The sequence below is a fragment of the Branchiostoma lanceolatum genome, chromosome 3, assembly GCF_035083965.1.
Source record: "Branchiostoma lanceolatum isolate klBraLanc5 chromosome 3, klBraLanc5.hap2, whole genome shotgun sequence".
Lineage (NCBI taxonomy): Eukaryota > Metazoa > Chordata > Leptocardii > Amphioxiformes > Branchiostomatidae > Branchiostoma > Branchiostoma lanceolatum.
Genome location: NC_089724.1, coordinates 11623200 through 11650694, shown reverse-complemented (window position 1 = coordinate 11650694; position 27495 = coordinate 11623200). Strand labels below are relative to the sequence as shown.

The window sequence follows — 27495 nt, the reverse complement described above, 5'->3', positions numbered from 1 at the left end:
GTCCAGAGCCGAATGTTTTGAAATTTTCAAAACATTCGGCTGGCGCAGCCGAACACCAGCCGACTCAGCCGAACGCCAGCCGACCCATTTCAGACCCTACGTCCAGAGCCGAATGTTTTGAAATTTTCAAAACATTCGGCTGGCGCAGCCGAACACCAGCCGACTCAGCCGAACGCCAGCCGACTCGGCCGAACGCCAACCGAGCTAGCTCCCGAATCACTCCCGAATCACTCCAACCATGGTCGGGGGAGAGTCGGGAGGCCATGTTCGGCTATGTGTAACCTAGGCTTGAGGTAGCAATAGTCAACAAAATAGAGCAGACGCCACCTTCCATGACGCGGACTGGGTGGGAAATCACAGAGCGCAGAACGCTGAATAAACTAGGGAACTGGAAATATATTATAAACTAAAGCTCGTTGACATTGCACCTCCGATAATCTAAACGTTCACCAGTCACAAGCGTCAAGCCAAGAATCAACCCATAAATATCCACATGCACCGAAGACTTAGTCAATTGACGAAGGCAAAATCCAACATTCCTCAGTCCATACAATGTATTGGAGGTAATGCCCTTCAAAACTACGTAACGTTAGATGTAATTTCCTTCCATTTTACGTCAATACGTGTTGAGTGTAATTCATGTTCTATTCATGATATGACTTATCTTTTCATTTCTTCTCCGTCCCTCCTCAGAAAATTTCCCTTGTCAACTACTTGCTAAACCCCCGTAGTTAAAAATTAGTTAGGTTAAGTCCTCCCACACAATATAGCGTGGATAGATGGCCATGAAAGGCTCATGACACAGGGAAAGGTTTTATCCTTTACGGGTAGCTACGCCACATTGCGAGAGAAATACGAACAGCAGAATGTTGTGTCCTGTCACCCGTACATGTAACTACCATGATGTAACCATGGGCAGATTTATAGCAAGCGGTGTACTGTAGGTAATTCCATGGTAGCTAGTGAGCATAAGAATACAAGATGGATTGTATAGATGTATAACTTACTGTAAATGCAGACATGTTCGCGGTGGTTTTATATTTGAGGTTTTCGCGGCGACCGCTTCACCGCGAACTTAAAACCACTGCGAATGTTTTTGTCCAATTCTGTAGCAGTATATGACTATAGCGCTGCCGCAAACATAAAAACACTCCATTTTCGCCTTAGCGCGAAATAAAAACCACGCGAACTTAAATGCATTTACAGTATCACGTTTTTCTAGTACTGAATAGGAACGATGGGTTCCGCTTTCTCCAATATGTATATTAACAAAGTCGACGCATTTAGCATCAGCACACTAGCATTTTGAACTTCGTATTGTAATTATACAGATATATATTATACAATCACAGTATATCAATAAATGGAACAAAGAAGTACAATGTGCTGATTAACTGTATTGACAAAAGGCCATGTTCCGTAATATGCATAGAACGAAAATCATTGCTGATCATGAGTATCTGCATTTTCCCTTCGGAAATGGAACCATAATCGCGGGGCCCACGGGAGATATAACGAGGAATACACTAAAGCCTGTGAAAATTAATGATGTGTTTCCGATTACGGTTCTGAACAATCTGGGTAGGTAGGGGGGATTCTCATTTGTTTCGGCCGAAGTGATACAACAAATGCAGTTTAACATTAATGCATTGTAGAACTACATCAGGACACTGGCATTTCCAATTTCATATTGTAATTATACAGATATACTTTATACAATCACAAGTATAATAGAATCCACTTAATTGCACAACCGGGATTAACACACACTCCATCTAATTGTACCGAATCCCAAAATCCCAAACCGGTTCCCAATCACTCTGCATATCTGCACGGCGCATTGTCACCAATGCCGGATAACTGCATCAAATTTGCTATAAGGAGAATGGTCTGTCACTGATCTAAGTCATCTAACCATCATTATGGCATCATATCTACCCACTGGATACGTAGTACAGTATATTGTACAGTAATTCACTACCATGGTGTACACAGTCAAATCTGTCCAAACATGAGACGGACCTCTCTGGCGCTTACTAGTTTCACTCACTGTGTCCTGAGATGTCTTTCCTGATGTCCTGAGATGTCTTTTAATACATGAACGTGGCAAAAACAAGAGGTGGCATCTACGGTGTTGCCGCACTGTACCTGTATAACGAAATCGTTCTAACAGCTAAATGCGTGCTAACAAGTTCATACAGCACACCGAGGTTTATAAACTTTTTACCTCCTGTATGATATAGTGTACTACCGGTCCAGCTGGGCAACTTCGCATTATTGCACCAGCCGGATAACTGCACCAAATACGCTGACAAACGACATGTGCAGTTAAGCGGATTCTACTGTATATCAATAAATGGAACAAAGTACAATGTCTACTACACATTCTTACACCAACTGATCAAATCCTTAAAGGAGTCCTAAACTCCAGAAGGGGGTGTTATTTCACACTAGATTATGTATCAATGAATACATAATCAGCCAAATTTTACAGAATTCCGCTTGTGGTGAATTACACAAGGTGTTTTTAAAACAATATGACACTCACTAAATCCGTGCAGACCCTACCCATGTATTCCCTATACGTATACACACTTCCTTCATCGTGAATATTTTGGGCATATATGAGGGGCAATAAGCACAATAAGAAGGACAGCTGTTAATAAGATATAAAAGAACACAAAACAAGACGAGTTTTTCTTATCGCCCCTGAGATTCTTTTTGTAACCTAACTTTTGTCAGGCCTTGTCAGGCACATTGTAGCAAGCCATAGACTGAGGTTGTTTAGTTTAATTAACTAGAAAATAGAGGGTCACCCTGGGAATTTAGTAGAATACTGAATGTTTTTTGATGCGTACGGGACCAGTGGGTAGTTTATCGTATACTGTAAAAAGCATTCATTTCTACTCTCTGAAATTATCATCTTTTGAAATATAACCCCACCATCTGGAGTTTAGGACTCCTTTAATCAGAGTGTGAAATACAAGACGTTTGCAAAAACAGATTGGCAAGACTTTTTCGAATTCTTTTTTTATCACTCAGATGCCAGATCGAAAAGTCTATGTTCCTTACCAGCGATCGACCCAAAAAAGGCAAGGGTATGCAGCCAGGTTTTGCTAGGGTCGTTGGGGAAACCGGGAAAACAACATATTTTACCTCGGCCTCAGCTAGTATAAAAGTGTGGTGGATCGAATTAATCAGAAAGCTATGTCTGTCATTTATCGTTTATCAGCATTCCAAATCAACAACGGAGTTTATTAGGCACTGAGAAATCATGATGTATCACCAGCACGTAACACTACTAGTACTGTAAATCAGAGTCGAGCCCGACATCATACCACCATCAACCTAGGCTGTAGAATCATGACAATCCAGCCCTAACGCCCCTGTCGTAGTTTACTCTTCAAGCAATCCACAATCAAATGCCCCGAAAGAATAATCTTGTTGACTGGATACCTAGCTCCATAATTTGGAACGTTTGTCCGTGATCCCTAGATATATAGCTGTAGAATCAGATTTCTTCCAACCGACCCCCCACTGGCATGATCAAATGCCGAGCACTCCAGGACAGTTCAAACTGCTGCGTCATCGGTCCCAAAATCTAATCACCTTAAAGCTTACATCAATGAGTTACATGACTGAAATGACGTCCGATCGTCCGATACGAACGGACGTCGGCCGTTATTGCCATGTGAAATTATCTGGTACTTGGCTTGAGTGAACGCTTACGTCCTCCGGTGCAGTCTGCATGTTGATTGCTGAGACACTGGATTAACGCCAACGTCATCACTCTTACAATATCCTCTTCATTAATGATACGAAAGTGGAACATATGAGAAGCACAAGACAAGGAAAGATTAACTCTTCAGTTCAGTCTGTTACAGTCCGACCGACGGTACCAATCTCCAACTACTGCAACGTCAAGGGTAGACTGAAGATTGTTTGAGTTTAGTTGAGAATTATTTAGAATCAAATAGTAGGTTAAAAGCAAGATAACTATTAACGTTATAGCACATGGATGAGCGTGGAAATTACAGGCTTAAGGATGAAGGATAGGTAGCAAATCTATCTAACTCATTGAAGCACTGAAGTGGATTAAAGAGTTACATGAGGGACTTTCCGGGTATTGCAGGTAGTAGCCTTGGCATTTCGCTAATGGATGAATGACAGAAAACTGTTTTGATCATAGATTACTGGTATAAGAACCAGGATTTCCAAACAGCAGTGCTAAAGACACCCGACATATAAAGAAGTCTTCGTTTTGAATGTGTAGGCGGTGGTTAACGTTACACGTTATTTACTATTTCATATGCAAATAAATACCATTTGCTCGAAGATACCATCCATCTAGTCGAGACCGCTGAAAAATGCATTTAAGATGTATTTCTGTACAAATTGGCAAGAGAAGTTTATAGCTTTTGGATGGTCGTAAATTATTTTGTCCAATTCTCGGTATTGAGAAATAAACCACCACAGTCTTCTGGAGAAACCACGCGTCCGTGGGTAGCCTGTTAATCACAAACGACGCGGTACGTCTGAGAAATCTAAAACTCTTACTAAATATGGTAAAAGTACCGACAATATCCAAACCACTCACAGACGAACGGTAGGCATTTAAACGATATAAGAGTGAATCAACAGTGACTTGGAGGGATAGGGAATCAAAGTTTACTTTGGAGGGAATTAAATTTGACTTTTACAGTTGATGGCGAAGATTATGTGGCACAGGTGGAACGACGGACGAGGTTGATGTTCATTGCGATGGCAGTACGAAGCCGGCCATGGCTACAATGCGCGGACGAAAGCTAAAAAAGACGGGTCCCTGCCAACTACATGCTGGTCGGTTTTCACACATTGATGATAAGATAACTCAAACAGACAGTCGAGATAACATTAAGTGATGTTTGATGCTGGTTTCGTCGAGTAGATTTTGTCCCATCAAAGCTCGCATCACGCCATACATGAATCCCACAGTGACCCCTGTGCATAACTGTCTCTCTTACGTCAGCGCCTAACTTCGTTCGACTCGTTAAAATCTATCTGTGGTTATGAAAGAGTCTGCGGGGATCTTATTGCGCTACTGGAGGTATTCAGCAGTCGTGTTTTGGGAATGATACTGATTAGAGTCCTTCGAATCGTCAAACGGAAAAAGTGGCGACTGTGGAAACAGCGCAACATTGCAAGTTTCTGAGAGGTTGGAAGTTTCTGGTAGTTAGGGATGTATCGGGATGGCAACTGATCTGGTGTTCTTAAGGAATGACGCAGTGTCCCGGCGGGGGGTCTTTAGTGAGCAGCGTTCGTTAAGACAGTCCCACATGGTATTAAGGGATATAATAATCGGGACAAGTCGTGTCTACATCTATAAAAGCTGACAGTCCAGCGGGCGGACTAATATTCCTAACTCTATCTTTTCGTCGGCATCTTTTCGTCGCCTTGCCAGTCTGGAGGAAACAGGGTGAGTTTGCCAACATCGCATTTTGGCCTCTTTTTACGACACAAAGTCCCGCTGTTCTGTTAACTTGAAGTGCATACGTAAGATTCTTGCTAATATTCGAAATGAATATGTACATAGAATTCCTGGTAATATTTGAAGCTGATTCTCAGAATTGTATCTCTGATTTGTTTGACCTTGCATGTTGAATGACGTACACATGCCATCTTGGGACATAAACTTGAGGAAAATCTATCGCGTTAACTTGTTGGCTTTCCTTGCATCAAAAGAAACAAAATAACAACTGACATCTCGTTTTGCGGTAAAAGCCTGTTCTCGACGTCTCAACGCGTGGAACTAAGGTGATATGATGACCAGGAAAATGACGTATCAGGACTCAATCCTACAGTTGTTGTCGTCTAGTGCACATTTTTGTCTTACTTGTTTGAAAAAGTACCGCCACTTTCCACCGGCAGAACGATGAGGACTACTGCTTTGCTCCTGGCGTCGCTCCTGGTCTTGCTGCACGCCATCCTACCCAGCACAGTAGACAGTCTGGCACTTGGAGGAGGACGAGAGGCACAGCACAGGCAAGGCTGTGGAGGTACATGCCCGTTATCTCACTTACAAATGGTTAATGACTATACAAAATGACTTCTAAGTTACTTATTCCCAGACCAAACCAATATAAACATTTTCATTTGATGAAAACAGTTTTGCAGTTCACAAAAATGATGTACCTACGATGGACTTCGGAGCTTCTGAAACCTGTTGGGAGTTTAGCACGATGGACAAGAGTACAGATTACGAAGTCTTCCTGGGACACCAATTCTGTACAGTAAGCACAAGCTGCGTAAGACAGGACTGTAAGGTTTGATCCACTCACAACGGGATGGACCCCTACTCTTTTCGTGTAGTGGGAAACCAGGGACCTTTTGCTTTACCGCCCATCCGAGAAGACGTCCCCAGCCGAAACTAGGTACTCATTTTTACCTGAGCCGATTGAATGAATAGGCATTATGTGCCTTTTCCAAGGGCCCAATATTCGGCCCTGTCAAGGATTCGAACCCAGAACCTTTAGCGTATACTTCAACAACCTTAACCACAAGACCACCCGGCCACCTCGCCACCCGTCCATTGCCTGTCGCATTTGTGTTACCTGGGCGATGGTTTGGGACAATCGTCCCTGTAGATAGCGGTGGCGTGAGCTGTGGTCGCGTTGAGTGTTCATGTGTAACATGCACCAACATACTCCAACTATGCACACTTATCATTATATATTTGTAAATTCTTATGTGTCATTAACATTGGATAATCTTATTCATGCTGTGCTTGTATTTTGATCACTGTCTGAATCTTCGGACCGTCGAGTAATTTGTAGTATAGGCGAGTACTGTGTTTGTTGCATACATACATTTGGAAAACCATTTTGTGCTGTCAGTTATGAATGGAGAATTGAACTTTAGTGGAAAATCCAGCTTGGATTAAGATAAAGCCCAGTTTTCTCCATCATGGGATCTTAAACTCCCCGTTTCCGCATTGTAGTCCTATCACTAAGTCTAATGAGAAGTTGATATCTTATTATGAGGGTATTGTCGCTTCAAGCTAAACATCACTTAGTCTTTCCTGACGTAGACTTGATCGTATCAACATTATTACAGATTGATGGACGATCATGGCGCTGTGTCGTGATTGCGGGATATTTGGCCCAGTCATACTGTTAGCTTTGTACTTAACTATAACTTTAGACTACGAATGTTTAAAAAAAAACTTTGTTCTAAAAAGTTGCACGTCGATGACCAGCCATTACGGTAATTGGACTTTTGTCCACAGTTGCTCCTATGGTGCGTGTTAAAAGCTACTTGTATAAATAGTTTGTTCCGTAAAAATGATAGTCACCAGAGCTTTTGTTGTTGTGTTTTATTCAGGCAGGAGAATACGAAGCAGAGTGGGTGTCAAACGTGCCTGGCCGGACCGGAGAGGTGGACTGAACAGCGATGACCTTTTCTGGGAGGTGACCGTACCAACAAACGGCGTGCAGCGGCGCGACCCGTTCACCGAGACCGAGGAGGAGGTGGTGGACGCCGGCGACCCTGACCGGGTCCAGTACAACCCCAACGCCTGGTCGCGCTTCGGCAGATCTATGTGTCCGTGACCGTGACACATAGACACATCCATGTATCCGTGACACAAGACCATGTAACTGTTTTCTACGATTTTGTGGATGAGAGTCTTTTGACTGACTGACTGTCTGAATCAAAGTTGCGGAAATGATATCAGTAATGCAAAACGGACATGTTCAAGCAGCGTGCTCAACTCAATGGTTACTGAGACGAAATCCGCTGTATCAGATCAATTTGGTCCGGGATCAACCGACGTATTTTTACAGTAGAAAAATCTTAAAGATCACCCTGAGATTTGTACCATATTATCCGTACCATGTCAAATGTTGGAGGGGCTGGTACCCAAAACTGGTCACAAATATCTTTGTTACATAACCGGCCCAAAGTGGTATTGAAATCAGTTTGTGAAAAGGACCATGCAATTAGTTTTAGAGTTGAATAAAAAGACATAGTGAATGGCGTCAAGATTACACACTTATTTCTTTACTGAAGTTCCAAAGTAGGATAGTGCGGATAGGTACTAGCCTGGCACATGTAGCATCCATACCTATTACAACTGCCGAGTCCCGACGAAAGAGATCGGCAGATATAATACTAATAGGAGAGGACGAGAAATAATCTGCAGCTCTAATAGGTTTGGATACCAGGCTAGATATATGTACTGTTTACAACTGTCAGCCAAGCGGATCCTCAGCCTCCAACTGTGTCTTGTATTGTAGCTTCACGTGCCAGGTTCCTCCTGGAGAAAACTGAAAAAAAAATCCTAAAAATGTCATTGAAATGGCTCAGACTAGTCGACTATCGGTCAACACAAACCCATTCACAAATTTTGTCCACTTTTGACGGATTAATTGCGTCATGTGAAAGCAAGGTCACGTGTCCAGATTAAGTGTCAGTTGTCTTGAAGAAAGCCATGGGTTAGACCGAAAATCTGGCGAACCTGACTTTGGTTTCACACCTACTGTACCGTTAAGTTCTTCGCACACGGAAAAAAAGTAAACAGCGTGTGGGTTTGGGTACTTCGTTTCCTTATCTGTAAGACAGCTTACATTCGTCATCATCATCATCATCATCATTATCATCATCATCACCAGTCGACGTGCTTACGCACCGTCGGTGGGGTTGACATTAGCCTCCATAGCAGGCTCTACCGGGCCTTTTTTGGCTTATAATACACTTTTTGCAGCCAGCCCGTAACCATCAGCCAAACTGTGACCATTTGGCCAAACGGTCTGGCTGATGGTTACGGGCTGGCTGCAAGAAGTGTATTATAAGCCAATAAAAGCACCCCCCCCCCCCCCAAGGCCCGGTAGAGCCTGCTATGGAGGCTAGGGTGACATACCCTTTCATTGGCTGATACAAACTTTAAACATCATGCAAATACAATTCAAAGCTGGGGCTTACATATTAAAGGTACCTAAAGAATGTGTGTTGAACTCGTTTGGCTGCTGACACGAAGGTCAACAAGTCTAGCTGATTTGTTACTCCACCTCATTCCAGTCTAATTAGCCCAACCGTCTGAGGTGGTAAGGTGGCAACGCGCTGACGTCATCATGATTACACGGCGCTCTTGCTCTGATTTTTGTGCGAGACATGTACAATCAGATCAACCAAGAAACATGCACAGTAAGTAATATCTCTTGAAGGCAATTTGTGCATCTTCTCATGATCAACCCTGGCTTTGTGTCGTGGAAAACGGTTCGGTAGATGAATGATCGCACGCAAAGGTTACTAGGAGACATGACTCGGTGTTTTCACAAACAAAGTTGCACATTCACTATCCTCTAGCATTGGACATTCTGTGTCGACTTGAATGTCTCACAAAAACGGTAGTTCTTATACGACACACTATAATTTATTCCAAACAGTACGTTGATAATAATAATAATAATGATGTTGAGAAATCTATATTAGTCGTGTTACATGCACCAATTTGTGTAGCAGATGTGGATCACCCGGTGCACGCTCCACTAGTGATCCTGAAGGTATTGAATCATAAATTGGGTCTATGATAGGTGAAAAATGATTGAAAAACTAACCCAAGAGAAAGCATCAGAAAACTCCACTTCAAAACGTGAAGGACGATGTATCCTAGCAGGCAGGTTCAACATCCGTCACACAGTTTGACAGCTAACAACATGTATGCAGGCTGGCTTTTACATAAAGAAACTCATCAAATCTTTCAAATGTCATAATTGCGGATTGTTATCTTGCCTTAAGATGTTTTTGAAAAATTTAGTTTCGCAAATTCTACCCTACATGCATAATTGGCTGCATGGATAACTCGAAGTGTTTTCCTGCTGATTAGGTCATATAAGGATGTATGTTACATCGCAGTAAGATTGCCTGTTTCTGCCGCACAAGATTCCCGTGGAGAGTTCCGCCACAGGCACCCAACTCCTGCGGTGAGCAGACTCCCAATCATGCCAGTATAACAGGAACAGTTTGAATGGCAGTCGTAATCAGTCTTCAGGCGCATTGCTTTTTATCTTCATCGCCGCTGTGATGCCTTTAAAGATACATTTCTCGGATGTAGCTTCAATCAACGTCAGTGTTTCATCATCAATGAACAACATAGAAAGTCCTCCGGTATTTATTTAACGCAAGTAAAGCCCGCGCCTTTTAGTTATGCTGTAAATAGTTCAACATATCATCGAGGATCAGACCTTTAATCTACAAGTCGACGTGTAAGTGTGAATTGTTTTAGCGCGTCTTCAACAAGCCTTTTTAACTGGTGTTTTCTTTAACCTTGCGTATCAAGCCATAGAGTCAAGTAAATGAAAAAATAGCATTACTTGAAAGACGTACAAAGCGATCAAAAACCATGGGCTCCGATTCAAACTCCTACCTGGAGATTAGCCTGATCCTACCTTTACGCGCCCATCAACATGTACTAATTTTAGTGTGGGAAAGGCCCAGATCCACATGCTAACGTATATATGTGATCAAAGTCGGTTTGGCGTAGGCGTCCGTTTATGGACTATTTGATTTGTGCAGGATTTGGTGCTTTTTCTTCATTTGAACTATTCCTGGTTGCAAGGGAGGTACCAAATCCAGTCAAATCGCCCTTTTACGTTTTAATCTCACATTTAGCATCTGCTTACGTGCAGGTGGGCGGTAATCGATGTTCCGTTAGAAGATGGTCTTTCTGTTTAAGTACCCGATTCGTTGATAGTTCACACAGTGTCTCTGACTGACAGCAACTAAGTACTAGATCCCTGTTAGCCTCGCTCCACAGCAGGCTCATGGACGGGCTTTCTTTTATTCATTCAGTATGTGCTGTTTTCGGATTGTATACAAGTTTTGATTTTACCCGATTTCTTGGCCCGGGGCCAGCTTACGGGTTCAAGGTTGAAGCAGACAAGCAGAACTGATAGAAACGTGCAATCAGAAAAAGTACACCATAAGCCTTCAAAGGCCCAGCCCGTAAGCCTGCTGAGGAGGCTAATGCCTACGGCCGATCTTATGAGATAACCCCTGTAGCTGCTAGAGTTAACTGAGGGTCCACCTGACTTGAAAACAAGCGGCGCAATGATTGTTCCAACAGTGTCTGAAGCCCGTGTCATACATAGACGACATGTCCTCCCGACTACTCCCAACCTTCCCAAAACCGTGGTTGGGAGAAGGTTGGGAGCAGGGTCGGCTGTGGATGGCAGTTGGACTACGAGGCTGGCTACTGGTCGGCTATAACAGCCGAATGTTTAGAAATGTTACAAATATTCGGGAGTGGACGGAAGGTCTGGAATGGGTTGGGAAAGGGTTGTTGGTGACTGGTTGGGAGTGAGTCAGCAATGGTTGAGGCGTGGTTAAATTTGACTCCCAATTCGATCTTTCGGTAAGTATGGATTCTTTTGATCATAAAATGAAATCACTGGCTATGCCCATCTTGAATACGTGACAGAATTGGTAATCTGTACATGTTATGAATCAGGAGGGAGTCGGCAGTCTGTGGCTAGACGTTGGTTGAGAGTAGGTTAAAAAGCATTGGGAGCTCGTTTGGAGTAAGTCATGACTGGTTGTGAAATGGTGGCAAGGTGATCTTGTGCTTAGGGTTGTTGACTCAGAATGTACGGGTTCTGGGTTCGAATCCCGAGCCGGCCCCAGTGTGGTACCCTTGCAATTGAGAAAGTCGATTATCACCTACTTCCTCACGCGACGCAGGTGAACATGAGGACAGGTAGGAAGTTTCTCCCGGATGGGGCGAAAAGCCCCGTGTTTAAAGGGGAACCCCAGAAGCGGGTGTTGCTTTATAAAAGGCTACATCTTTATGAATATAAAATCAACCAAATTTGTCAGATTTCATCACAGATGAACATCTTCATGAACCATTTATAATCCAGTAACTGAGTAGAGTCCCTCCATGCCTTCAGAGAAAATCTTATCTGCAGAACCAGATCACTTTCCTCTGGAATTGCCCCCCCCCCTTTAAGAAGAGCAACACCTAGAGCATGTTAAAGAGCCCACCACACTCGAAAAGGGTATGGATCCATCGCGTCACGCTGTGAGTGGATCAAACCTTACAGTCCGATCTTACTCAAATTGTACGTACTGTGCAAAAAAAATGTCGCGCTTAAAGGCGGTTTACCGGATATACCAAACAAAGAAACAAACAAAGAAACAAACAGTCACATTTTGTTTATCTTGCGTTTATCAAGAAATTTGCTTAAGCTTGTATTTGTTTAATTTTATGTAGCTTTTCTGTGGCGCTGTAATATGTATGGAATGTAGCATCACTATGTCCATGTCTTTGTGTATCCTGCCTCTGATACCCCCCCCCCCCCAAAAAAAAACCCAAACAGACAGACCCAAAAGATAAGTGTGACCTAAAACGGGTCAGACTGCTCTCAACCCACCTCCAACCTTAGTTGAGTAGTGGACGGGGGAAAGTCCTGAATGAATAACAGGGGCTTAAGACTGACCATCGCTATAAAAAAACCTGACCCCTTTCTGATCCTATGAAATACCATGTATGTTATGGGATCAAAGAAGATCAAAATGTGCTTTAACCCGGTAATTTCCTGTGCTGTAGCTAAGCATTACACAGTTCACCGGCTGAAGACGGCACCGGAAAGAACTCCTAATACTGTTTGACTTTATCTAGTCCCTTTCAACCTTCTAGGACCACGGCAACGGAAGAAAGTGTGACGTCCTTTGGGCTTATCTTAAATCTCTGGATATATTATATAAACCACCTTCACAAACAGTAACCGGTACACAAGTAAGTGCGCAGGCCTATCGAGTGGCTACTTTAAGCACGGACAGATAATGGGCTCTTTCGGATTTCAAAGCCAACCCAGTTTCCATTGCCATCTGTATGTTGATGAATGGCTTCGACTCAGTTTATACATCTGTTCGCTTTTTATTTTACGCGTTGTAAATGGGGTATGTTTACTGAACACCACATCGTAAATAATGCGAGGGGTCCGGGGGAAAACGCATTATTTCCTTGAGGCCCAATGTAACATCCACCAGGGTACATAATTCCACCAACCTGAAAAGATGAGTCAAAACGGATCTCCAACCAGCATAATGCACTCCTGTATGTATAAACTGTGCATACCTGGGGTGGTGGGGTGGTCGGTGGGGTGCTGCACTAGAGATCTCTCAAACCTTGTTTTTCAAAGAGGTGGATTTATATAACCCGGCGGATTAATGTTAATGGAGGGTTATACTCGGGATTCTATGTGCACAGCTTACTAAAAGTTAGAAGGCTCCTAATCAAAAGGACTGACACCGGGAGACATCGTAGAGGCTTATCAGGAAGAAGAGTTAGGACAGGAAACGTCCTTCGAAGCAACTCAATTTTCTGCGAAGTCTGACAAGGGAGTACTGTAAGTTGTGTAACAGGCGTATTTGAAACCATGTCTTCACTTCTTTACTTCTAACAAGAGCGTGATTGCCTATATGTCGCCCATGCACTAACCAGCAACACCTAATGGGTAATTACTCGCGACGTTTCCCTGCGATCCTGGTAGAAAAATGATATTGCACGCAGACGACATGTAGCATCTCAACCTCCATCAGGTACTACCTTTTATACCGCTAAATCACATGCGTTTGTACTTTTACACACAAGTCATGACAGTCCGTATTACTCTGCATAATGACATTCCAGGGCACTCTTGTCTCCGGCCTTTGACAGCACCCAACTCATTCTGGTCGCTGGCGTCACGCTCATCACGGCTGTGTCACCGGTAATCTCAGCCTGTCTGTTCGACAGAAATACGCTTATCTCGCCAACATCACCCTACGAATACTGTAGACGATTACCACTCCGGAGCAGAGGTATTGGTCGGCGCAGAATGGAACTTTTGATGGTTTAGAGTGATGACGTGGCATATTCGGAAACGACGGGCTACCAGAATCTACAATAACAGGATGATTGCATGAAAAAAGGTTATAAATACAAATTTTACAAAGTGAGCGTTAAATCTAAAGGTTAAACGGAAACGGAAAGCAAGTGGGTGCGAGTCAAGAAAGGGGTGTACCATATGTATGTACAGGAGTTGCATTATTCACAAGAGCGAATGATGCAGAGAAGGGCGTGTGTAGTCACCTTTTTACGAACACTAGAACACACACTGATTCATACTGTGGGATTATTTGAGAACCAACTATGCCCCACGATCACAAACTGAAGGCATTCTTGCTATAGCCATGCGTATTTCATACAAAATTCAGTTGTCTTGTTACAAAAAATGCTCTCTTAGAGCCCTGTCAGCAGATGGTTCTGTCACAGCCTGCTTGAAAATTCTACAACAAAATTGCACGACGGCCTACGACGAATGTGGCCATTTCCTTTGCAAGAGCAATATTGCGACACATACTCAAGAATTCAGAGAGATAATGCAGATATTGGTGGCAAGTTGTAGGTCTAAGTCTCTGCAGAAGTCGTCTGAAGTATGACTAGACAGTGGTGCTGAGAAGCCCATTCTAAAGCAGTACAAAGAAATTTAAAAGTGCGGCATGAAGTAGCGCAACCATTTGGAAAACATCAATGAAAGACTACTGGGGTTTCTTTCACTTACTCGCGATGAACTAACGTGACAATTCTTAGTTTGATATTCGACATCCAAGTGAAGCTTTATGTTTATTTGAAAGATTGACGTCTTAAAGCGTTTCCTATCTTAAGATCTTCAGACCCTGCGTGTTGTACTTAAGGTTTGCGCGTCACAGAACTGTATGTTGCAGAACCTCTAATGCTTATGTACGCCGACACTGCTGCGATCAAAGCTCTCAGCAAAACTTTAAGAGCGGGTCTGTTGCCTTAGCTGAGATGTTATGAGGCAAGTGGGGATATTCTAACCGACACGAAAACTGAGAGCTTGACGTCCAGACAAGCACAGCAAAGTGTCCAGAAGTGGAGGAGCTTAAGCTTAAGCTTTAGGTAAGTTTAAACGACCTTAATGTTTATTGCCATCATTAGCAAGGCCATTGTTGATAACTGCTTAATGTAAACGAAAGTTGAAAGGACCAGAAACGATTTTCCTGGTGTTTTCTTCTAACAACTCTATTGTAGCAATAGCGCTGATGTGTGCACTGAGGACTGAAGAAGATTCTACCGACATTTATCAATGCTAAGCGATGGATCAGCTATTTATCTATGGGTTCAGCTGGCATACGTGTACATGCAGCCAGGGTTGCCCAACCTACCGCTAACTATCAGTAAGGGCTAACTTTGGACCTGCTATACAGGAAAGGTCTTATTTCGCGCCCATTTCTGTATGCACGAGCTTAACAGTTCATTTTCGTAGCCTCAATAGCAGGCTCTCCGGGCCTTTTTTTTCTTGGCTTATAATACGCTTTTGCTGATGACTTCTTTTTGTACTGGGTCGTTTTTGCAGCCAGCCCGTAACCATTCGGTCCGCTTAAAAGGCCCAGAGGGCCTGCTATGGAAACCACGAGATACAGCAAGATCACATATTATCTTATCACGAACCATGTCGCAAAAATCACAGATAAGACAATCGGTACCATAACATTCTGTCAAAAACATGTCGAATAACATATTTAGGAAATCTAAATCCAGATAGTGCTAATGTCAGGTGGGCACGCATGGTGGCAACTGATAAAGCTAGCATTACAGAGCGGCAATTGCAGTCAAATGAAGTAGTTGGCGCAAAGTAACCAATTGACGGAAGTTTGTTCTTAACGATGTGCTAAGATTAGTTGGAAGTGAACTTTTTGATCTCGTCAGCGGATGCTCCTGCTCTTATCTTCGGCAGTTAGTGAAATTGACGGCTTGTTTTTGCAGATATAGGGAGACAGGCATCTTGTGTGACGTCCCAACACTGCAGGCTCCAGCCGAACGAACATGTCGCCGCACATCCACGGGAAGACGATGGTGGTTCTGCTCGTCATACTTGCTGCCGTGGCCTCCGAGTCACGGTTTGCCGACAGACTTCCTAGTTTTCCAGGTGGGTTATTCCCTCATGTCCTCTGTTTCCTTTCGACCACTGTGTGTCAAAATTACAACAACAAAAAAACACAGGATTTTGCGGCTTGTAAACGTCCATATCACTGTTCTGTCGCACATTTTCTATTTTGAGTGTATCAATGTAGATGTGATACGAAGTTGGTAAAAGTTGTAGATGGATACATGTCACCGCTGTTTAGAATCTACGGTAAGCTTTGGACTTGTTGAGCGGCAAGGCACCAACCAGAGAACGCCCTCCAAGCTAGAGTCCCAACCCACACGGTGATATGGTATATTGCGCAAGGCAAAACCTAAACTCTTCGTAACCTGCATCAGCCATCCCCTTTTTATCGCATTCCAATTTCGTGTTGTTTTGAGAAAATAAAAAGATATTTGTAAGCACTTCGGGCATTACAAATCGTTTCTTGTGACCGCGTAGCCCCAGTAACGAATCTGGCCGGCTGCTCAACACTGTACCTGGCCTCTACCAGACCTCTCTGAGACTCTCGGATTGAAAGATAGTAGAAACTGATCGAGAGGACTACTATATCTTATAAAAAGACTTGCATGGTCGCCATAGGAATGCGTATTTGTTGGCGCCTATGTCAATCCCATCCCACCAAGCTGTACATCTACCGTTTTCAATACCGATGTTCTTATGCCGTTTCCTCAACGAGTCTTGAACAGATTTTTCCATGTTAAATCAATGGCACTTTCTGAGCCACACAGTCATAAGTTCGAATCCAAGCCTTGCGGCAGTGTTCCAATCCCTCAATTGTACGCTAACCCGGAAATCCTTTTTAAGAACATCTTTCTTGCGACACACACCGCCGCTACTTAAGAATAAGTATGTTTTTGAACGTCATTATAATATATCAGATATCACTAGATGAAAGATTTCCAACTTAATGTTAGGAAACAAGAATTTCTCTCCACCACCACCGCGTGCGTGTGAGCTGTCGACGGAGACCATTATGAGTTGTCGCCGCACCTGATCTCAGGCAATACTTCAGTAGACGGTCTTCTCAGGAGGTGGCCACGTCTTGTCGACTCTGTAGCGTCGTAGAGTCCTTTGATTTATTCAAACTAACCCTCATGTTTCCGTTTGCAATTGAGGATGTCAATCCGGAACCTCCGATCCGTTAGAATTCAGACGGATACGGGGGCCGTATTGTACTAAAACAACTCAAATTTACCTACATTAAACTACATATGAAAGTGGTACACTGATGTGGTATACCACTTGCACATGCAAGTTAATTCAGGTAAATTTGAGTTGTTTCAGTACAATATGGCCTCCGCATCCGTCTTGATTCTTACGGATCGGAGGTTCCGGATCTCCGAGTTCTCCTGTCAGGATACGTCAGGATCCGAGGCCATTTCGTGCAGTGTGGATTAACCGGATTGTGGAAAAGACGAGGGTTTGGAGGGTGGTCACATATTGGTCAGAGAAGTTACAGTGAGGATACTTTGTGATACAATTGCAACTCTTAAGTACTTGTCGGGTGTTTTTTCCCTTCTCTCCTACCCACCACTTCATGTACAGTTTTCCTACTCTCCAAGCAGAGGAGTGGGTCCGGCAGGTTTTTGACGTGTCTTTAGGCGTTTTTGTCGGGCTTTCTACTTTGTCATGTTTTTTTTTGTCTAGCCAACCCACGCGAGTACAGTTTTCCTTCCGTGTCTTACAGGTCTACAGCAAACATCAGATCCATACGGCCCCAGGAAGCCCGCCACGACTCCGCGGCGGCCCTTCATACATGAAAATCGGTGGCAGCCGTGGAAGCCGACCGGTGTCGTCCAGACCAGCGAAGGGAGTTCGGCAGGCTTCGGGCTGCTGCACGAGTGGTTCCGAATCGGCTCGAAGAGGTCCGGAGGCGCCTGGGTGGCGGACACGAACATGGAAGATATTTCTCCAAATATGTTCAGCCTCCATGGGAAAAGAAATGTCTCCTAACACTGCCATTTCGCTCCCTATACTTTATAATGTTCATCAGTGACATGAATATGCAGGTGAATTTATGTAACTGAGCAGAAGTAGCGTGCCTGGAGCACACACTGCTATGATAAAGCGTTCTTGAGGAATTCAAATGTTGGCCAAATATGCTGGCTATTTCAAAAAATAAAATTTCCAGAAAAGTACCTTGTAGCGTCTTGTATCATCTGACGTCATCAACGACACGTAGCCTCCATCAGGCCTTCCGAAGGGGTTATCATAACAGAAAGTAGAAAAATATGGCAAAGCTATGGTGTATAATTGACCAGGAGAGTTAGCCCGCGGCAAATGACACCCTATGGTGGCTAGACACCCCTGGCTGATTAGTTTCTTATTTGTTTAAATTCATAGAGGAGAGCCCGTGGTAAGGGGATCATTTCCCTCCAGCAAATGACACCCTAGGTGGCTAAACACCCCTGGCTAACTAGTTTCACTGGTTAGCGGTAAGTAAGAGTGACATAGCAGAAACGACATGGCAGTCAACTGTCATTACGTCATCCGCCCGAAAGATTCAGAGTGAACTCATCTGTACTTATGGTCTTTTCGTACATGTATCTGAGCACGTGCTTGTCTGTCAAGAAATAGTTTACCAGCTTGTGTTATTTTAGAATGGACCGTACAAGATTTTCCTGATCCTCCTTATATACAGAAGCCCCTTCGTAGATCAACAGGTGACCAGCACACGCCTTGAAGATCTTACATCCGCAAAGAGAAAAGGAAAGGCCAGAGGGTCGCTTGTGACAGTTACTTTTGTTCTTAAGTTGCTCGGTAATGAAGCAAAGATCTGACTAAGGAGCTTATCGTACTGAACGTGTTTGTTGTAAGGTAATAAGTCAAAACGTCAGCTCAAGCACCAGGCAGACGTTAATCCATCTGATTCCACCTGACAGCCGACTTGTACCGACAAAAGGTTGTAAGACAAGTATAGAGCTGAAGGGCGCCATGAAACAACGTGCACGCGTGCCTAGGCGTGCCGCACAAGGGCCCATTATCCAAGGGTCTCGGGAATGAAGGCCGGGCCGTTTCCCGCTTTTCTTTCCACAACATTTTAAACCCCTCACTACCGATAACAAACATAGCAGCCCAGGGATACATTTACCAAGTTAGAGTTGTTACAAAAGGCGATTGTCCCCACCCCAAAACCCCGCAACAAGGTGAGGATATTGCAACATGTCTATGAACGGCAGACCTTGACATTCTAGGTGGAAAATGACCCGCCTAATAGCTAATGCTCAAGTCAAAATTCCCAACCCGCGGCCGGAGCCCGGCCGGGCTGTTAGGGGGAACGACAAATATGATATAAAAGACAACAAAACACAAAAAAGCTTCAAAAACTAATCATGAGCACCATTTGTGTATATTCTTGATATGAATTGTTTGATTTTAGTTCACGCCACAGCCCGGTCGGGTCCCATTTTGGAAATGTGACCGTTGGCATAACACGTTAACATTCTCGTGTAGGTTCGGATAGTGTCTTGTTTGCAACCACTAGTTACTATGTCATTCTACATAGCCTCGCAGTGATGTTCCCCAGTTTCATTATGCTTTTGGGACCCTTGATTTAACGTATGTACACTCTCTGTTCTAACTTCAAAGCGCGCGGATGTAATACACAAGCAGACGGAATATATGATTTCGCCATATTTTAATAGGTAATTTCAAAGTGTGCGCAAAACGTTTGTCAACAAAACGCCACAGTCAAGAGCTTTTAATGCACTGTAACCCGATAAACTAGTTTTTACATGTCGTTACTGATATCCTGTCGCAAAGGATGCCGCGGAAACGTTAAGGTTGAAACATCTGCGTCTGGTCAACACTTCACGACAACACTCAAGTGGCCGAATAACAAATCTTTCAGGCTGCTGAGAGTTCTTCAGCGCCGAGGCGGGGGGCAGGGGGAGGGGCGATTTGTCTGTCATGTGTAGGTGAGTCAGACTCCGGGGCGTGGCTTTCTTATACTCTCCAAGCAGAGGAGTGGGTCCGGCTGGTTTTTGACGTGTTTTAAGGCGTTTTTGTCGGGCTTTCTATCTTATCCCGTTTTCTTTATGCCGTCAACCCACACATATGTGGGTTGGCGACATAAAGAAAATGGTAGCTTTCTCACTCTTAGAGAACACGAGAAAGAGGAGAAGCCAGCTCAAAATAAATGACACAGAAAACGTCATTTAATTGTAGCCATTGGCAAAAAATCCCATCACGGACCATATACGCACATAAATGTTTTGGTTTGTGCTTGTTCAAGTGAGAACTTTTTTTTCCTTATAATATTGTACTGACTGACTCCGTCACCGAATGATTGGAAGAGTAGGAAAGTAATAATCTAATAAAATACTGATATCTATTATCGATGATACACAAGAATATTAGAGACATACGGAATATTATACAAAGGAGACTAACAGAGCCCTGCAAAGTGGACCAACATTCTTAGAAACCTTCCTACAACTCTTCCAACGACATATTCTGGGTTAATCCACCGGATGGACTATATTGACTAAGAATAGAGTTCTTGCAACAACAAATTTTCTTTGTTTTTTTCCGTCCTGTTTTCCTTGCTGACGTCGGGTATTTCTCGGACACTTCGGCGATGTCCTGCTTTCAAAACAGGAAGTTATCGGACCTTACTGTTGACTCAATATTTCTATTGAAACGTTGCAGACAAATGCACGACACCTGTCAGTTCTGCTGGGAGACATAGATAATGGTCAACGTCGGGTGTTGTGCATTATGATTACATGTATATGGAGTTATCCCGTAAGCTTTAATAAGTCTACTTTAATACGCAAGGACATGTATATCTACATCTTTATCTAGCTTATCAGTTGTACATATGTGCGACACGATACGATACATTGCCAACATTGCACTTTTTAGGTCTTTTATACGAAGAATTGTTAGTCAATGAATGTCCAACATGGATAGCTGACATTGATTGTGTATGGTCATCATGCACTCCGTCAGATATCTAAGAGGATATTTACTGTCAGTGTTTTCATACCATTCCAACGGGTGCGTGGTCTGACAGCGATTGCGTGTGATCATCATGGATTCAGTTCGATACCTAGGAGGAAGTGGTTTTAACCGTCAGTATTCTTATACCATTCCAACGTGTGCATGGTCTAAACCGGGTAACCCACGTCATGACGCTTGTTCCGGCTACCTCTCCAACAGATGTCCCGGTTGTATGATGTCATTAAGTGCGATAATGCAAAATTGTTTTTGTAGCAGAATGGGGGTGAAAATATTAAAAAAATATCTCCCAGACACACTGTATTAGTAAGCTTTCCAAGAATTCGGAGAATTTTGTGACGTAGTGTTATGACGGAAGTAAAAGAAACACGTGCACGTGGCAATATGACGTAGAATTTGAGGAAGCGCCTTCGTTATGTTTCGTCAATCAGATCTAGAGGTGTAAAAGTGTTAATTAAATGTTGTTAAAAGTGTTATGAGCCAATGCTTACTTATCAGAAAAAGGTTTATTTCATCATAAACTATACAATAAGTCTCGACATCCGAATTTATGGCATACCACTTAGGGAGGGCCGGGAACCACATTTTGGAGCCGCGATTTACCCTGGAGAACTCGTACTTGCATGACAAAAATACCGACTCTGCAGGTAGGAAAGTTTGCTAGTCCCAGTCCACACAAATAAACCGTTGTTGAGTTCGTGTTGATGGTGAGTCCAGGGATACATCCATCACGACTGACAGTGCCAATGAAAACACACCCTGCACAGATCACCCAACTTTAGCTCCACGTGACGCAATCGGCACCACTGTTATTTCTGACTCATTGTGCCCCAACTTATATCGATTGTCGGTCATTGACGTGGTCCGATGTTTTCTTCCGTTGACGTTACGGTAACCATGACGACGGGCTGGCTAGTTTGATGATGGATTACGGAAAGATTAAACACGACTCCGCCCCATTCAGATATTTCCGGTAAATTCATTGGATCCCCTTTTAGCCTCACACAATTAAGAGTTGATTTTGTGTAGCAACAGTTATCACTTTTGTCAACAGACCCAGCATATAAATAACGGCCTCACGTCGGACAAGTTCAGATCAGAGGAACGAGACCAAGAGAACAGTGATTTATCGGTAAGTGTCCCGGCTGTTGGAAGTGTCTAGAATAGGAAATTATTTCTACTAAGTTCTAGATTGAACTTAGTCTATTACTTGGTTAAAGTTAAGTTGGAGTATTAGACCTGTTTTGTATGCGTAAATGCGCTTTTCCATGTATATAGTATCAAGGATCTCTACCGTATTCTGCTGAGCACTGACCATTAACGTTAGGACCTGTCATCACCGATGTCCAACTTTGTCTCTCTTACTTTTTTTTAGCAAACTGAAACAAGACAAAATGCAGACCATGACGAGTTGTGTGCTGTGTGTAGCAGTCCTTGCCAGCCTCACTACTGTTGTACTTACTAAACCGGTGAACACTGGTGTCGGCAACGCCATGTCCAGGTAAGACGCACTTCCAGTCATTTCTTGTGATCAGAAAGTCGGTACAGAGTCATTGGGTACTTGCCATATATCTGTTGTAAATGCCGAGTTTTGCGTAAATCATTCTACTGTGATCTACGATGTGGCAATGCATTGAAGAACACGTATGAAAATCATGCTGGGAATCACAATTCCGACAGCAGTGCTCTTTTGCGCAGTGCTCTTTTGCACACGGATGCAACAAATCATATTCATCAGGGTAAATTAGACCAGGCATTTTTCTGTCTGCACGACGGCCGGAATCGTGTCAAGTCGGGCCAAGCTGTTCAAGAAGGACACAAAGCACTCCTTTACAAACGTATTCATGTGTGGTAAAGTGACTGGCCTGGATTTGAACAGAACGGAGCAGTGCTTTCTTTTCCTTCTTCTGTCTTTCTTTGAATTCAGCATGTGCGCAATTTCCCGAAAGACGCATTTCTAAGAACACGACTCCATGTTCCCCCGTCAGAAAAAGCTTGCCTCTTGTTTGCTGAGTGCGTCACGGTACAAGAACATCAATACACAACTTGTAACAACGCGACTTTACAAAAGCGCTGCGTTTGTATATGCGGCACGACGCTAACCTAGCATGGGGTCAGCTTTGAGCAAAGACCAGTTGTCGTTTGACTGACCATGTCCGGGACGATTGAAGACGGCAAAGTGTGCAAAAAAAGAGCGGAAAACACGTGTCAAGAAAGTAGTCCGAAAATTCATAGTCAGGCTTTGAATAAACATACGTATAAAAGATGAAACAACAAGACTGTATAAAAGTGATCGCAATAAAAGCGATGAAAGGTTAACACCATGGACGGCTGAACGCCACTTGTCGCGCTATGGCCAGGTGCACGTGCTCTGGTACTGTGGTGATAGCGGGCACGGCACTTTGCTAAACCTTTCCTAGCTTAACGCACTGAGCGACCTTCGTTAGAAACAACGTTCTGGTAAATGTGGATCAGCTCTTTCGTCGTTTTACACAACCCGTTATAAAAGTCGTTTGGTAATGTAAAAACTGTTCACGGTTACATCATGTGCGGCGCGGCGTGTCCCGGATATTTTAATGACGTCTGTGATCTTCGGCAGATTTTTTTACAAAAGTCTAGACCACTTCACGAAACCGCATCCTTGGTGACTACTCATCAAGAACACACACGGGAGAAGTGAAAGAAAGGCGGCTGCACGTGGGCAGTTTCCCGCGCCTTTGGCCCTGCCTCGTCATCAGCTCGTTGAAACAATCCAGGCACCACTGAGAACTCTTCATCGAAATAATCCGTCATCTCAAGAGCAGCAACACCAAACACCGGAAAATAAACAAGTCACGGCCTGGTGCCGTCCGAACCGGTCTGCTCTTGACATTTTCGCAATAGCTATTAATACTAAACTTTGACGTCATTGGGGCTCTCTCGTTCATGTCTAGTAGTAACACTCATACTTTACTTTATAACGTTTTCCTACCTCATCGATTACAGTTTGACCGCTCTAAAGAACTTTCGGCAATTGGTTAATTCTAGTACGTCTGTGACTGAAGTATTTGAATTTGTATGACACTAGCGCTTGTCAATTCAAACTGGCGCATAGTCTACCCAGGCTTCTAGTTAGTTCCACGGAAACTTTCATGATGCTTTTGTTATGAAACACGCCTGCTGCAGTCTGCTTTCTTGAGTTGTTTTTGTCCCGGATATATAACGTGAGATGTGATGCAATCAAATACAGTTGCTGTAGAAATTTGCTGACAGTAGTGTACCGGGGGGATCCCATAGATATGTTGCATAAACACAAGTGACGTAACACTTTTCAAGGATGTTGCAATATCCCAGCTGGAACGGTGACGTAATGATACGGTGTTTCGTTGTTTGGCAAGTTGAAATCGACTGGTGACGTCATGAAATTACGAAATTCAATCGTTTCTCAACTCGCCCCTGTACAGGGGCAGAGAAATATGTCATTTTTTGCTCATCATTCTTTTCGCAATTACTCATTCATTTATTCATACATTCAAGAATGACACGGCTTTCATCAAAAGAAAATCAACGTTTGACAAAACGGCTGGTAGCCAATGTGCTTACCCGGATCTCTGAACACGTACAGTGCGCCCTGGCTGGCACATCACTGGTCCAAGATGTGAAGAACCACCAACTCTCTGAAGTATGAACTCTACTTAAGTGATAGTCTTGACTCCACAACTTACACAAAGCGCCAACAGTGTCCCCGCGGCAATGTACGTGCTGAAAGACATGATAAGAACCGGGAGCCCGTATCCGCACCTGCAGTAGGTAATGTTAGGCGTTTGAAGTGAAGAACTAGTAACCAGTCGCTGCCCGCGCCGGCCGGCGCCCGCTTGTGAAGTAGATACTGGTGTATGATACATTATACCGGCTGATCACTATTGAAATACATCTGTTTATTGTTCGAAGAAAGCACAATAATGATTAACAGTTTAGGTTAAAGTCCTCCACACCATACACGACCGGGGAACAACAGGTAGATTATAGAATAGGAAACAACTTGGGTCATGACGTCAGTTGGATTTAATGAATGAATGAATGAATGAACTTTATTGCTCGACAATTGTACATGGCACACTTACTGTTGCCATTAATAAAATAAAATGAAACCTGGATCTAAAGCTTCATATGTACATTCTTCATCAGCATTAATACCACACATATATGTCACCAGTGTTTTTATTTCTACATTTTAAATTTTTTCTGAGGGTAAGCCTAACTTAGTAATCTTGACCCTTTCTCTCTGCTGCAGGCTCCAGACGTGGAACGGGTTCGTGTCCCAACTGGAGATGCTGCAAACGGCCATCCCCGAGCGGCTCTACTCCAAACTCGTGGCCGACCTGCTCCAGTCCCTGGCCCGGGCGGACACCGGCGCGCTGCAGAGACTCCTGCAGGCCACCAGTCCGGACTCCGACGGTATCGAGGGGGAGAACCGGGGAGGAGTCAACCTCCTGGCTGCCCTGGACAACTTCCTGCAAGCCAAGAGAACATCGGCCCACCGGCGCAAACACCACACCCTGCCGAATGAAGATGAAGAGACTGCTGAAGTTGTCGGCATGTTTGACAGGTCAGTTACCCTGCTGTAGTTGTAGTCAGACATTGTTGATGTTGGATCTCAGCACTGTTCACAGCTTAGGGCAGCTTTGTTTCACAGCTGCAGGTCTTACATTTTCTTAGTTTTTCCAGTGTCATCCTGGATCACACATTTATTATATGAAAGGAGCCATCAGAGTCGGAAATAATTCTCTAATCCAATGATATATTTCTAAGGAGTTTTGTAATGTTTTTGCTATTTGAACATCTGAGACTGCCTCAGTATCTTACAACACCTGGTATTATTTTCCTAAAGATATTTCATTTTTAAATTTCACTAGGTTGACGTCAGAAGACGAGGAGGACAGGACCCACTCGGCTGAAGACCGGAAGGAAGACGAAGCGAAGCAACACGGGAGGACGAAGCGGATGGTTGAGGTGTTGTTATCGGGGGACCGGGAGAGGGAAGCCGCCCGGCAGGAGGAGACGGAGGTGGAGCGGATGATCCGGCGGCTGGTGGCGGAGGCCAGCGGGATGATCCTCTACACACTCATGAGCGACTCCCTGGCAGAGCTGCAGCCGGGACAGTCGTAGAGGACAGAAACCCAAACCGAACTTGAACATTCGTGTACCGACCGTTGCACCATGATGGGATTACTCCAGAGCGTGGCCATGTCTGCAGTTACTGACGGACACACTGTGTCCAAAGACGTGTTTTGTTGATGTTAATTTATTTGTAGGACGACGAAGACTTGGCGACTTGTCAGATTCTTCTATTGCCTGTTTTTGTGACGTCGTTATTGTTTATACTTGCCTTATTTATTGAAGTTGTGACGTCAACACGTAACAATTTTGAGCTATATTTTGAAAGGTTCTATTAAATACCAGCACCTTATTTATTTTGATTTGTAGTCATGGGAAATATGACTGTCTCATTAATTTCTGAGGGTTTAATCCGTTAGATTCACTGATGAGCACATCTCATAATTTCAAATGGCCTGATGCAATGAGAGTGCAGATGTTAACCACAAACACAACCCTCACACGGCTGCTCACTTCAACAGCTTGTAGGGAATAGACTTCGGACATAACAATGTAATAAACAATGGAAGCATGCGATGGTGTGTTTTGTGTTTTAATGGAAATTTACGGTCTCCGCAAGAGAGGAAGCGGTTGTCAAAACAGGAAGTTATGAGTTATTTTCTCCTTTTTATAGATTGAAAAACAGAGAAAGTGAAATAACCCCAGGAGGGTGATGACTTGTCCTTGGTGGGATCATGCCAGGACAAGCGTAATGATCACAGGGAGAGCCACAGGCTTTTAGTACATGTATTACTGTAAAAGGGGAAACGCTTGCAATGGTTTTATGTTCACGTTTTTCATATGGTGATCCTCTTAACCTGAACTTAAAATCGCAGTGAATATTCCCATGTTACAGTAAAACCATACGTAGTATGTACGCCAAATTTAAAACCACTGTGGACCCCTTTTTCTCCCTCCGGTGAAATCAGATACCCTCAAAAAGGGGCGGAAGTCTATGCCCAGGATAGCACTGCTTTTAAGCTACAGCAGTCAATGTTTAAAATATTGGGATAGGTAAATGGGAAGCATTTAAACAGTCTGTGTTCATAATAGACTCAGTCCTGCACCCACCTGCTGAACCAATTTAAGCTGGTGGCCCTGTTTGCACCCAACTTGAATATAAAATAAGGAGATTATGGAGATGATAGTAGTTAACATGTCTGCAGTTAGGGCAGTTTCACTGTTATTTCTGTACAATCTATGTTTTCCACCTACCTCCTGGAAGTCAGTAAGAATAGTTAAACCGTTCAACACATTGGCCCTATATTGGCTCTTTTCCTCAAATTCAAAAGATGAAATGTGCAAACCTATTTGTGCAGGAAGACACTTAGCGTTGGTGTTAAACTGTAAAATACATTTGACCTAGCAAAGCCCCTTTTCTATAAAAAAATTTTTAAATCCAAACTTGATAATTAACATAATGTAT

The 27495-nt window shown here is 43.6% G+C and overlaps 2 protein-coding genes and 1 long non-coding RNA gene across 3 annotated transcripts; all 3 read left to right on the top strand.

Moving 5' to 3' along the window:
- The first annotated feature begins 5342 nt into the window (after positions 1 to 5342).
- LOC136429281 (uncharacterized) lies at positions 5343 to 8014 on the top strand. The gene is made up of 3 exons (XM_066419141.1): positions 5343 to 5455; positions 5908 to 6035; positions 7360 to 8014. Exons 2-3 carry the CDS (start codon positions 5912 to 5914, stop codon positions 7584 to 7586), a joined length of 351 nt encoding a protein of 116 aa, XP_066275238.1. The 5' UTR covers positions 5343 to 5455; positions 5908 to 5911; the 3' UTR covers positions 7587 to 8014.
- Positions 8015 to 15648: 7634 nt separating this feature from the next.
- LOC136429279 (uncharacterized) lies at positions 15649 to 18106 on the top strand. The gene is made up of 2 exons (XR_010754727.1): positions 15649 to 15971; positions 17659 to 18106. It is a non-coding gene; the product is annotated as an uncharacterized lncRNA (long non-coding RNA).
- Positions 18107 to 21946: 3840 nt separating this feature from the next.
- LOC136430269 (uncharacterized) lies at positions 21947 to 26603 on the top strand. The gene is made up of 4 exons (XM_066420723.1): positions 21947 to 22065; positions 22309 to 22434; positions 25207 to 25521; positions 25829 to 26603. Exons 2-4 carry the CDS (start codon positions 22328 to 22330, stop codon positions 26079 to 26081), a joined length of 675 nt encoding a protein of 224 aa, XP_066276820.1. The 5' UTR covers positions 21947 to 22065; positions 22309 to 22327; the 3' UTR covers positions 26082 to 26603.
- Positions 26604 to 27495: the final 892 nt, after the last annotated feature.

Excerpts from the sequence above, each read along its gene's own strand:
- LOC136429281 (XM_066419141.1), top strand. The coding sequence starts at position 5,912 with ATGAGGACTACTGCTTTGCTCCTGGCGTCGCTCCTGGTCTTGCTGCAC. Across the intron at positions 6,036-7,359 it reads GCACAGGCAAGGCTGTGGAG|GCAGGAGAATACGAAGCAGA; the intron begins GTACATGCCCGT and ends TGTTTTATTCAG.
- LOC136430269 (XM_066420723.1), top strand. The coding sequence starts at position 22,328 with ATGCAGACCATGACGAGTTGTGTGCTGTGTGTAGCAGTCCTTGCCAGC. Across the intron at positions 22,435-25,206 it reads GTCGGCAACGCCATGTCCAG|GCTCCAGACGTGGAACGGGT; the intron begins GTAAGACGCACT and ends TCTCTGCTGCAG. Across the intron at positions 25,522-25,828 it reads GTTGTCGGCATGTTTGACAG|GTTGACGTCAGAAGACGAGG; the intron begins GTCAGTTACCCT and ends AAATTTCACTAG.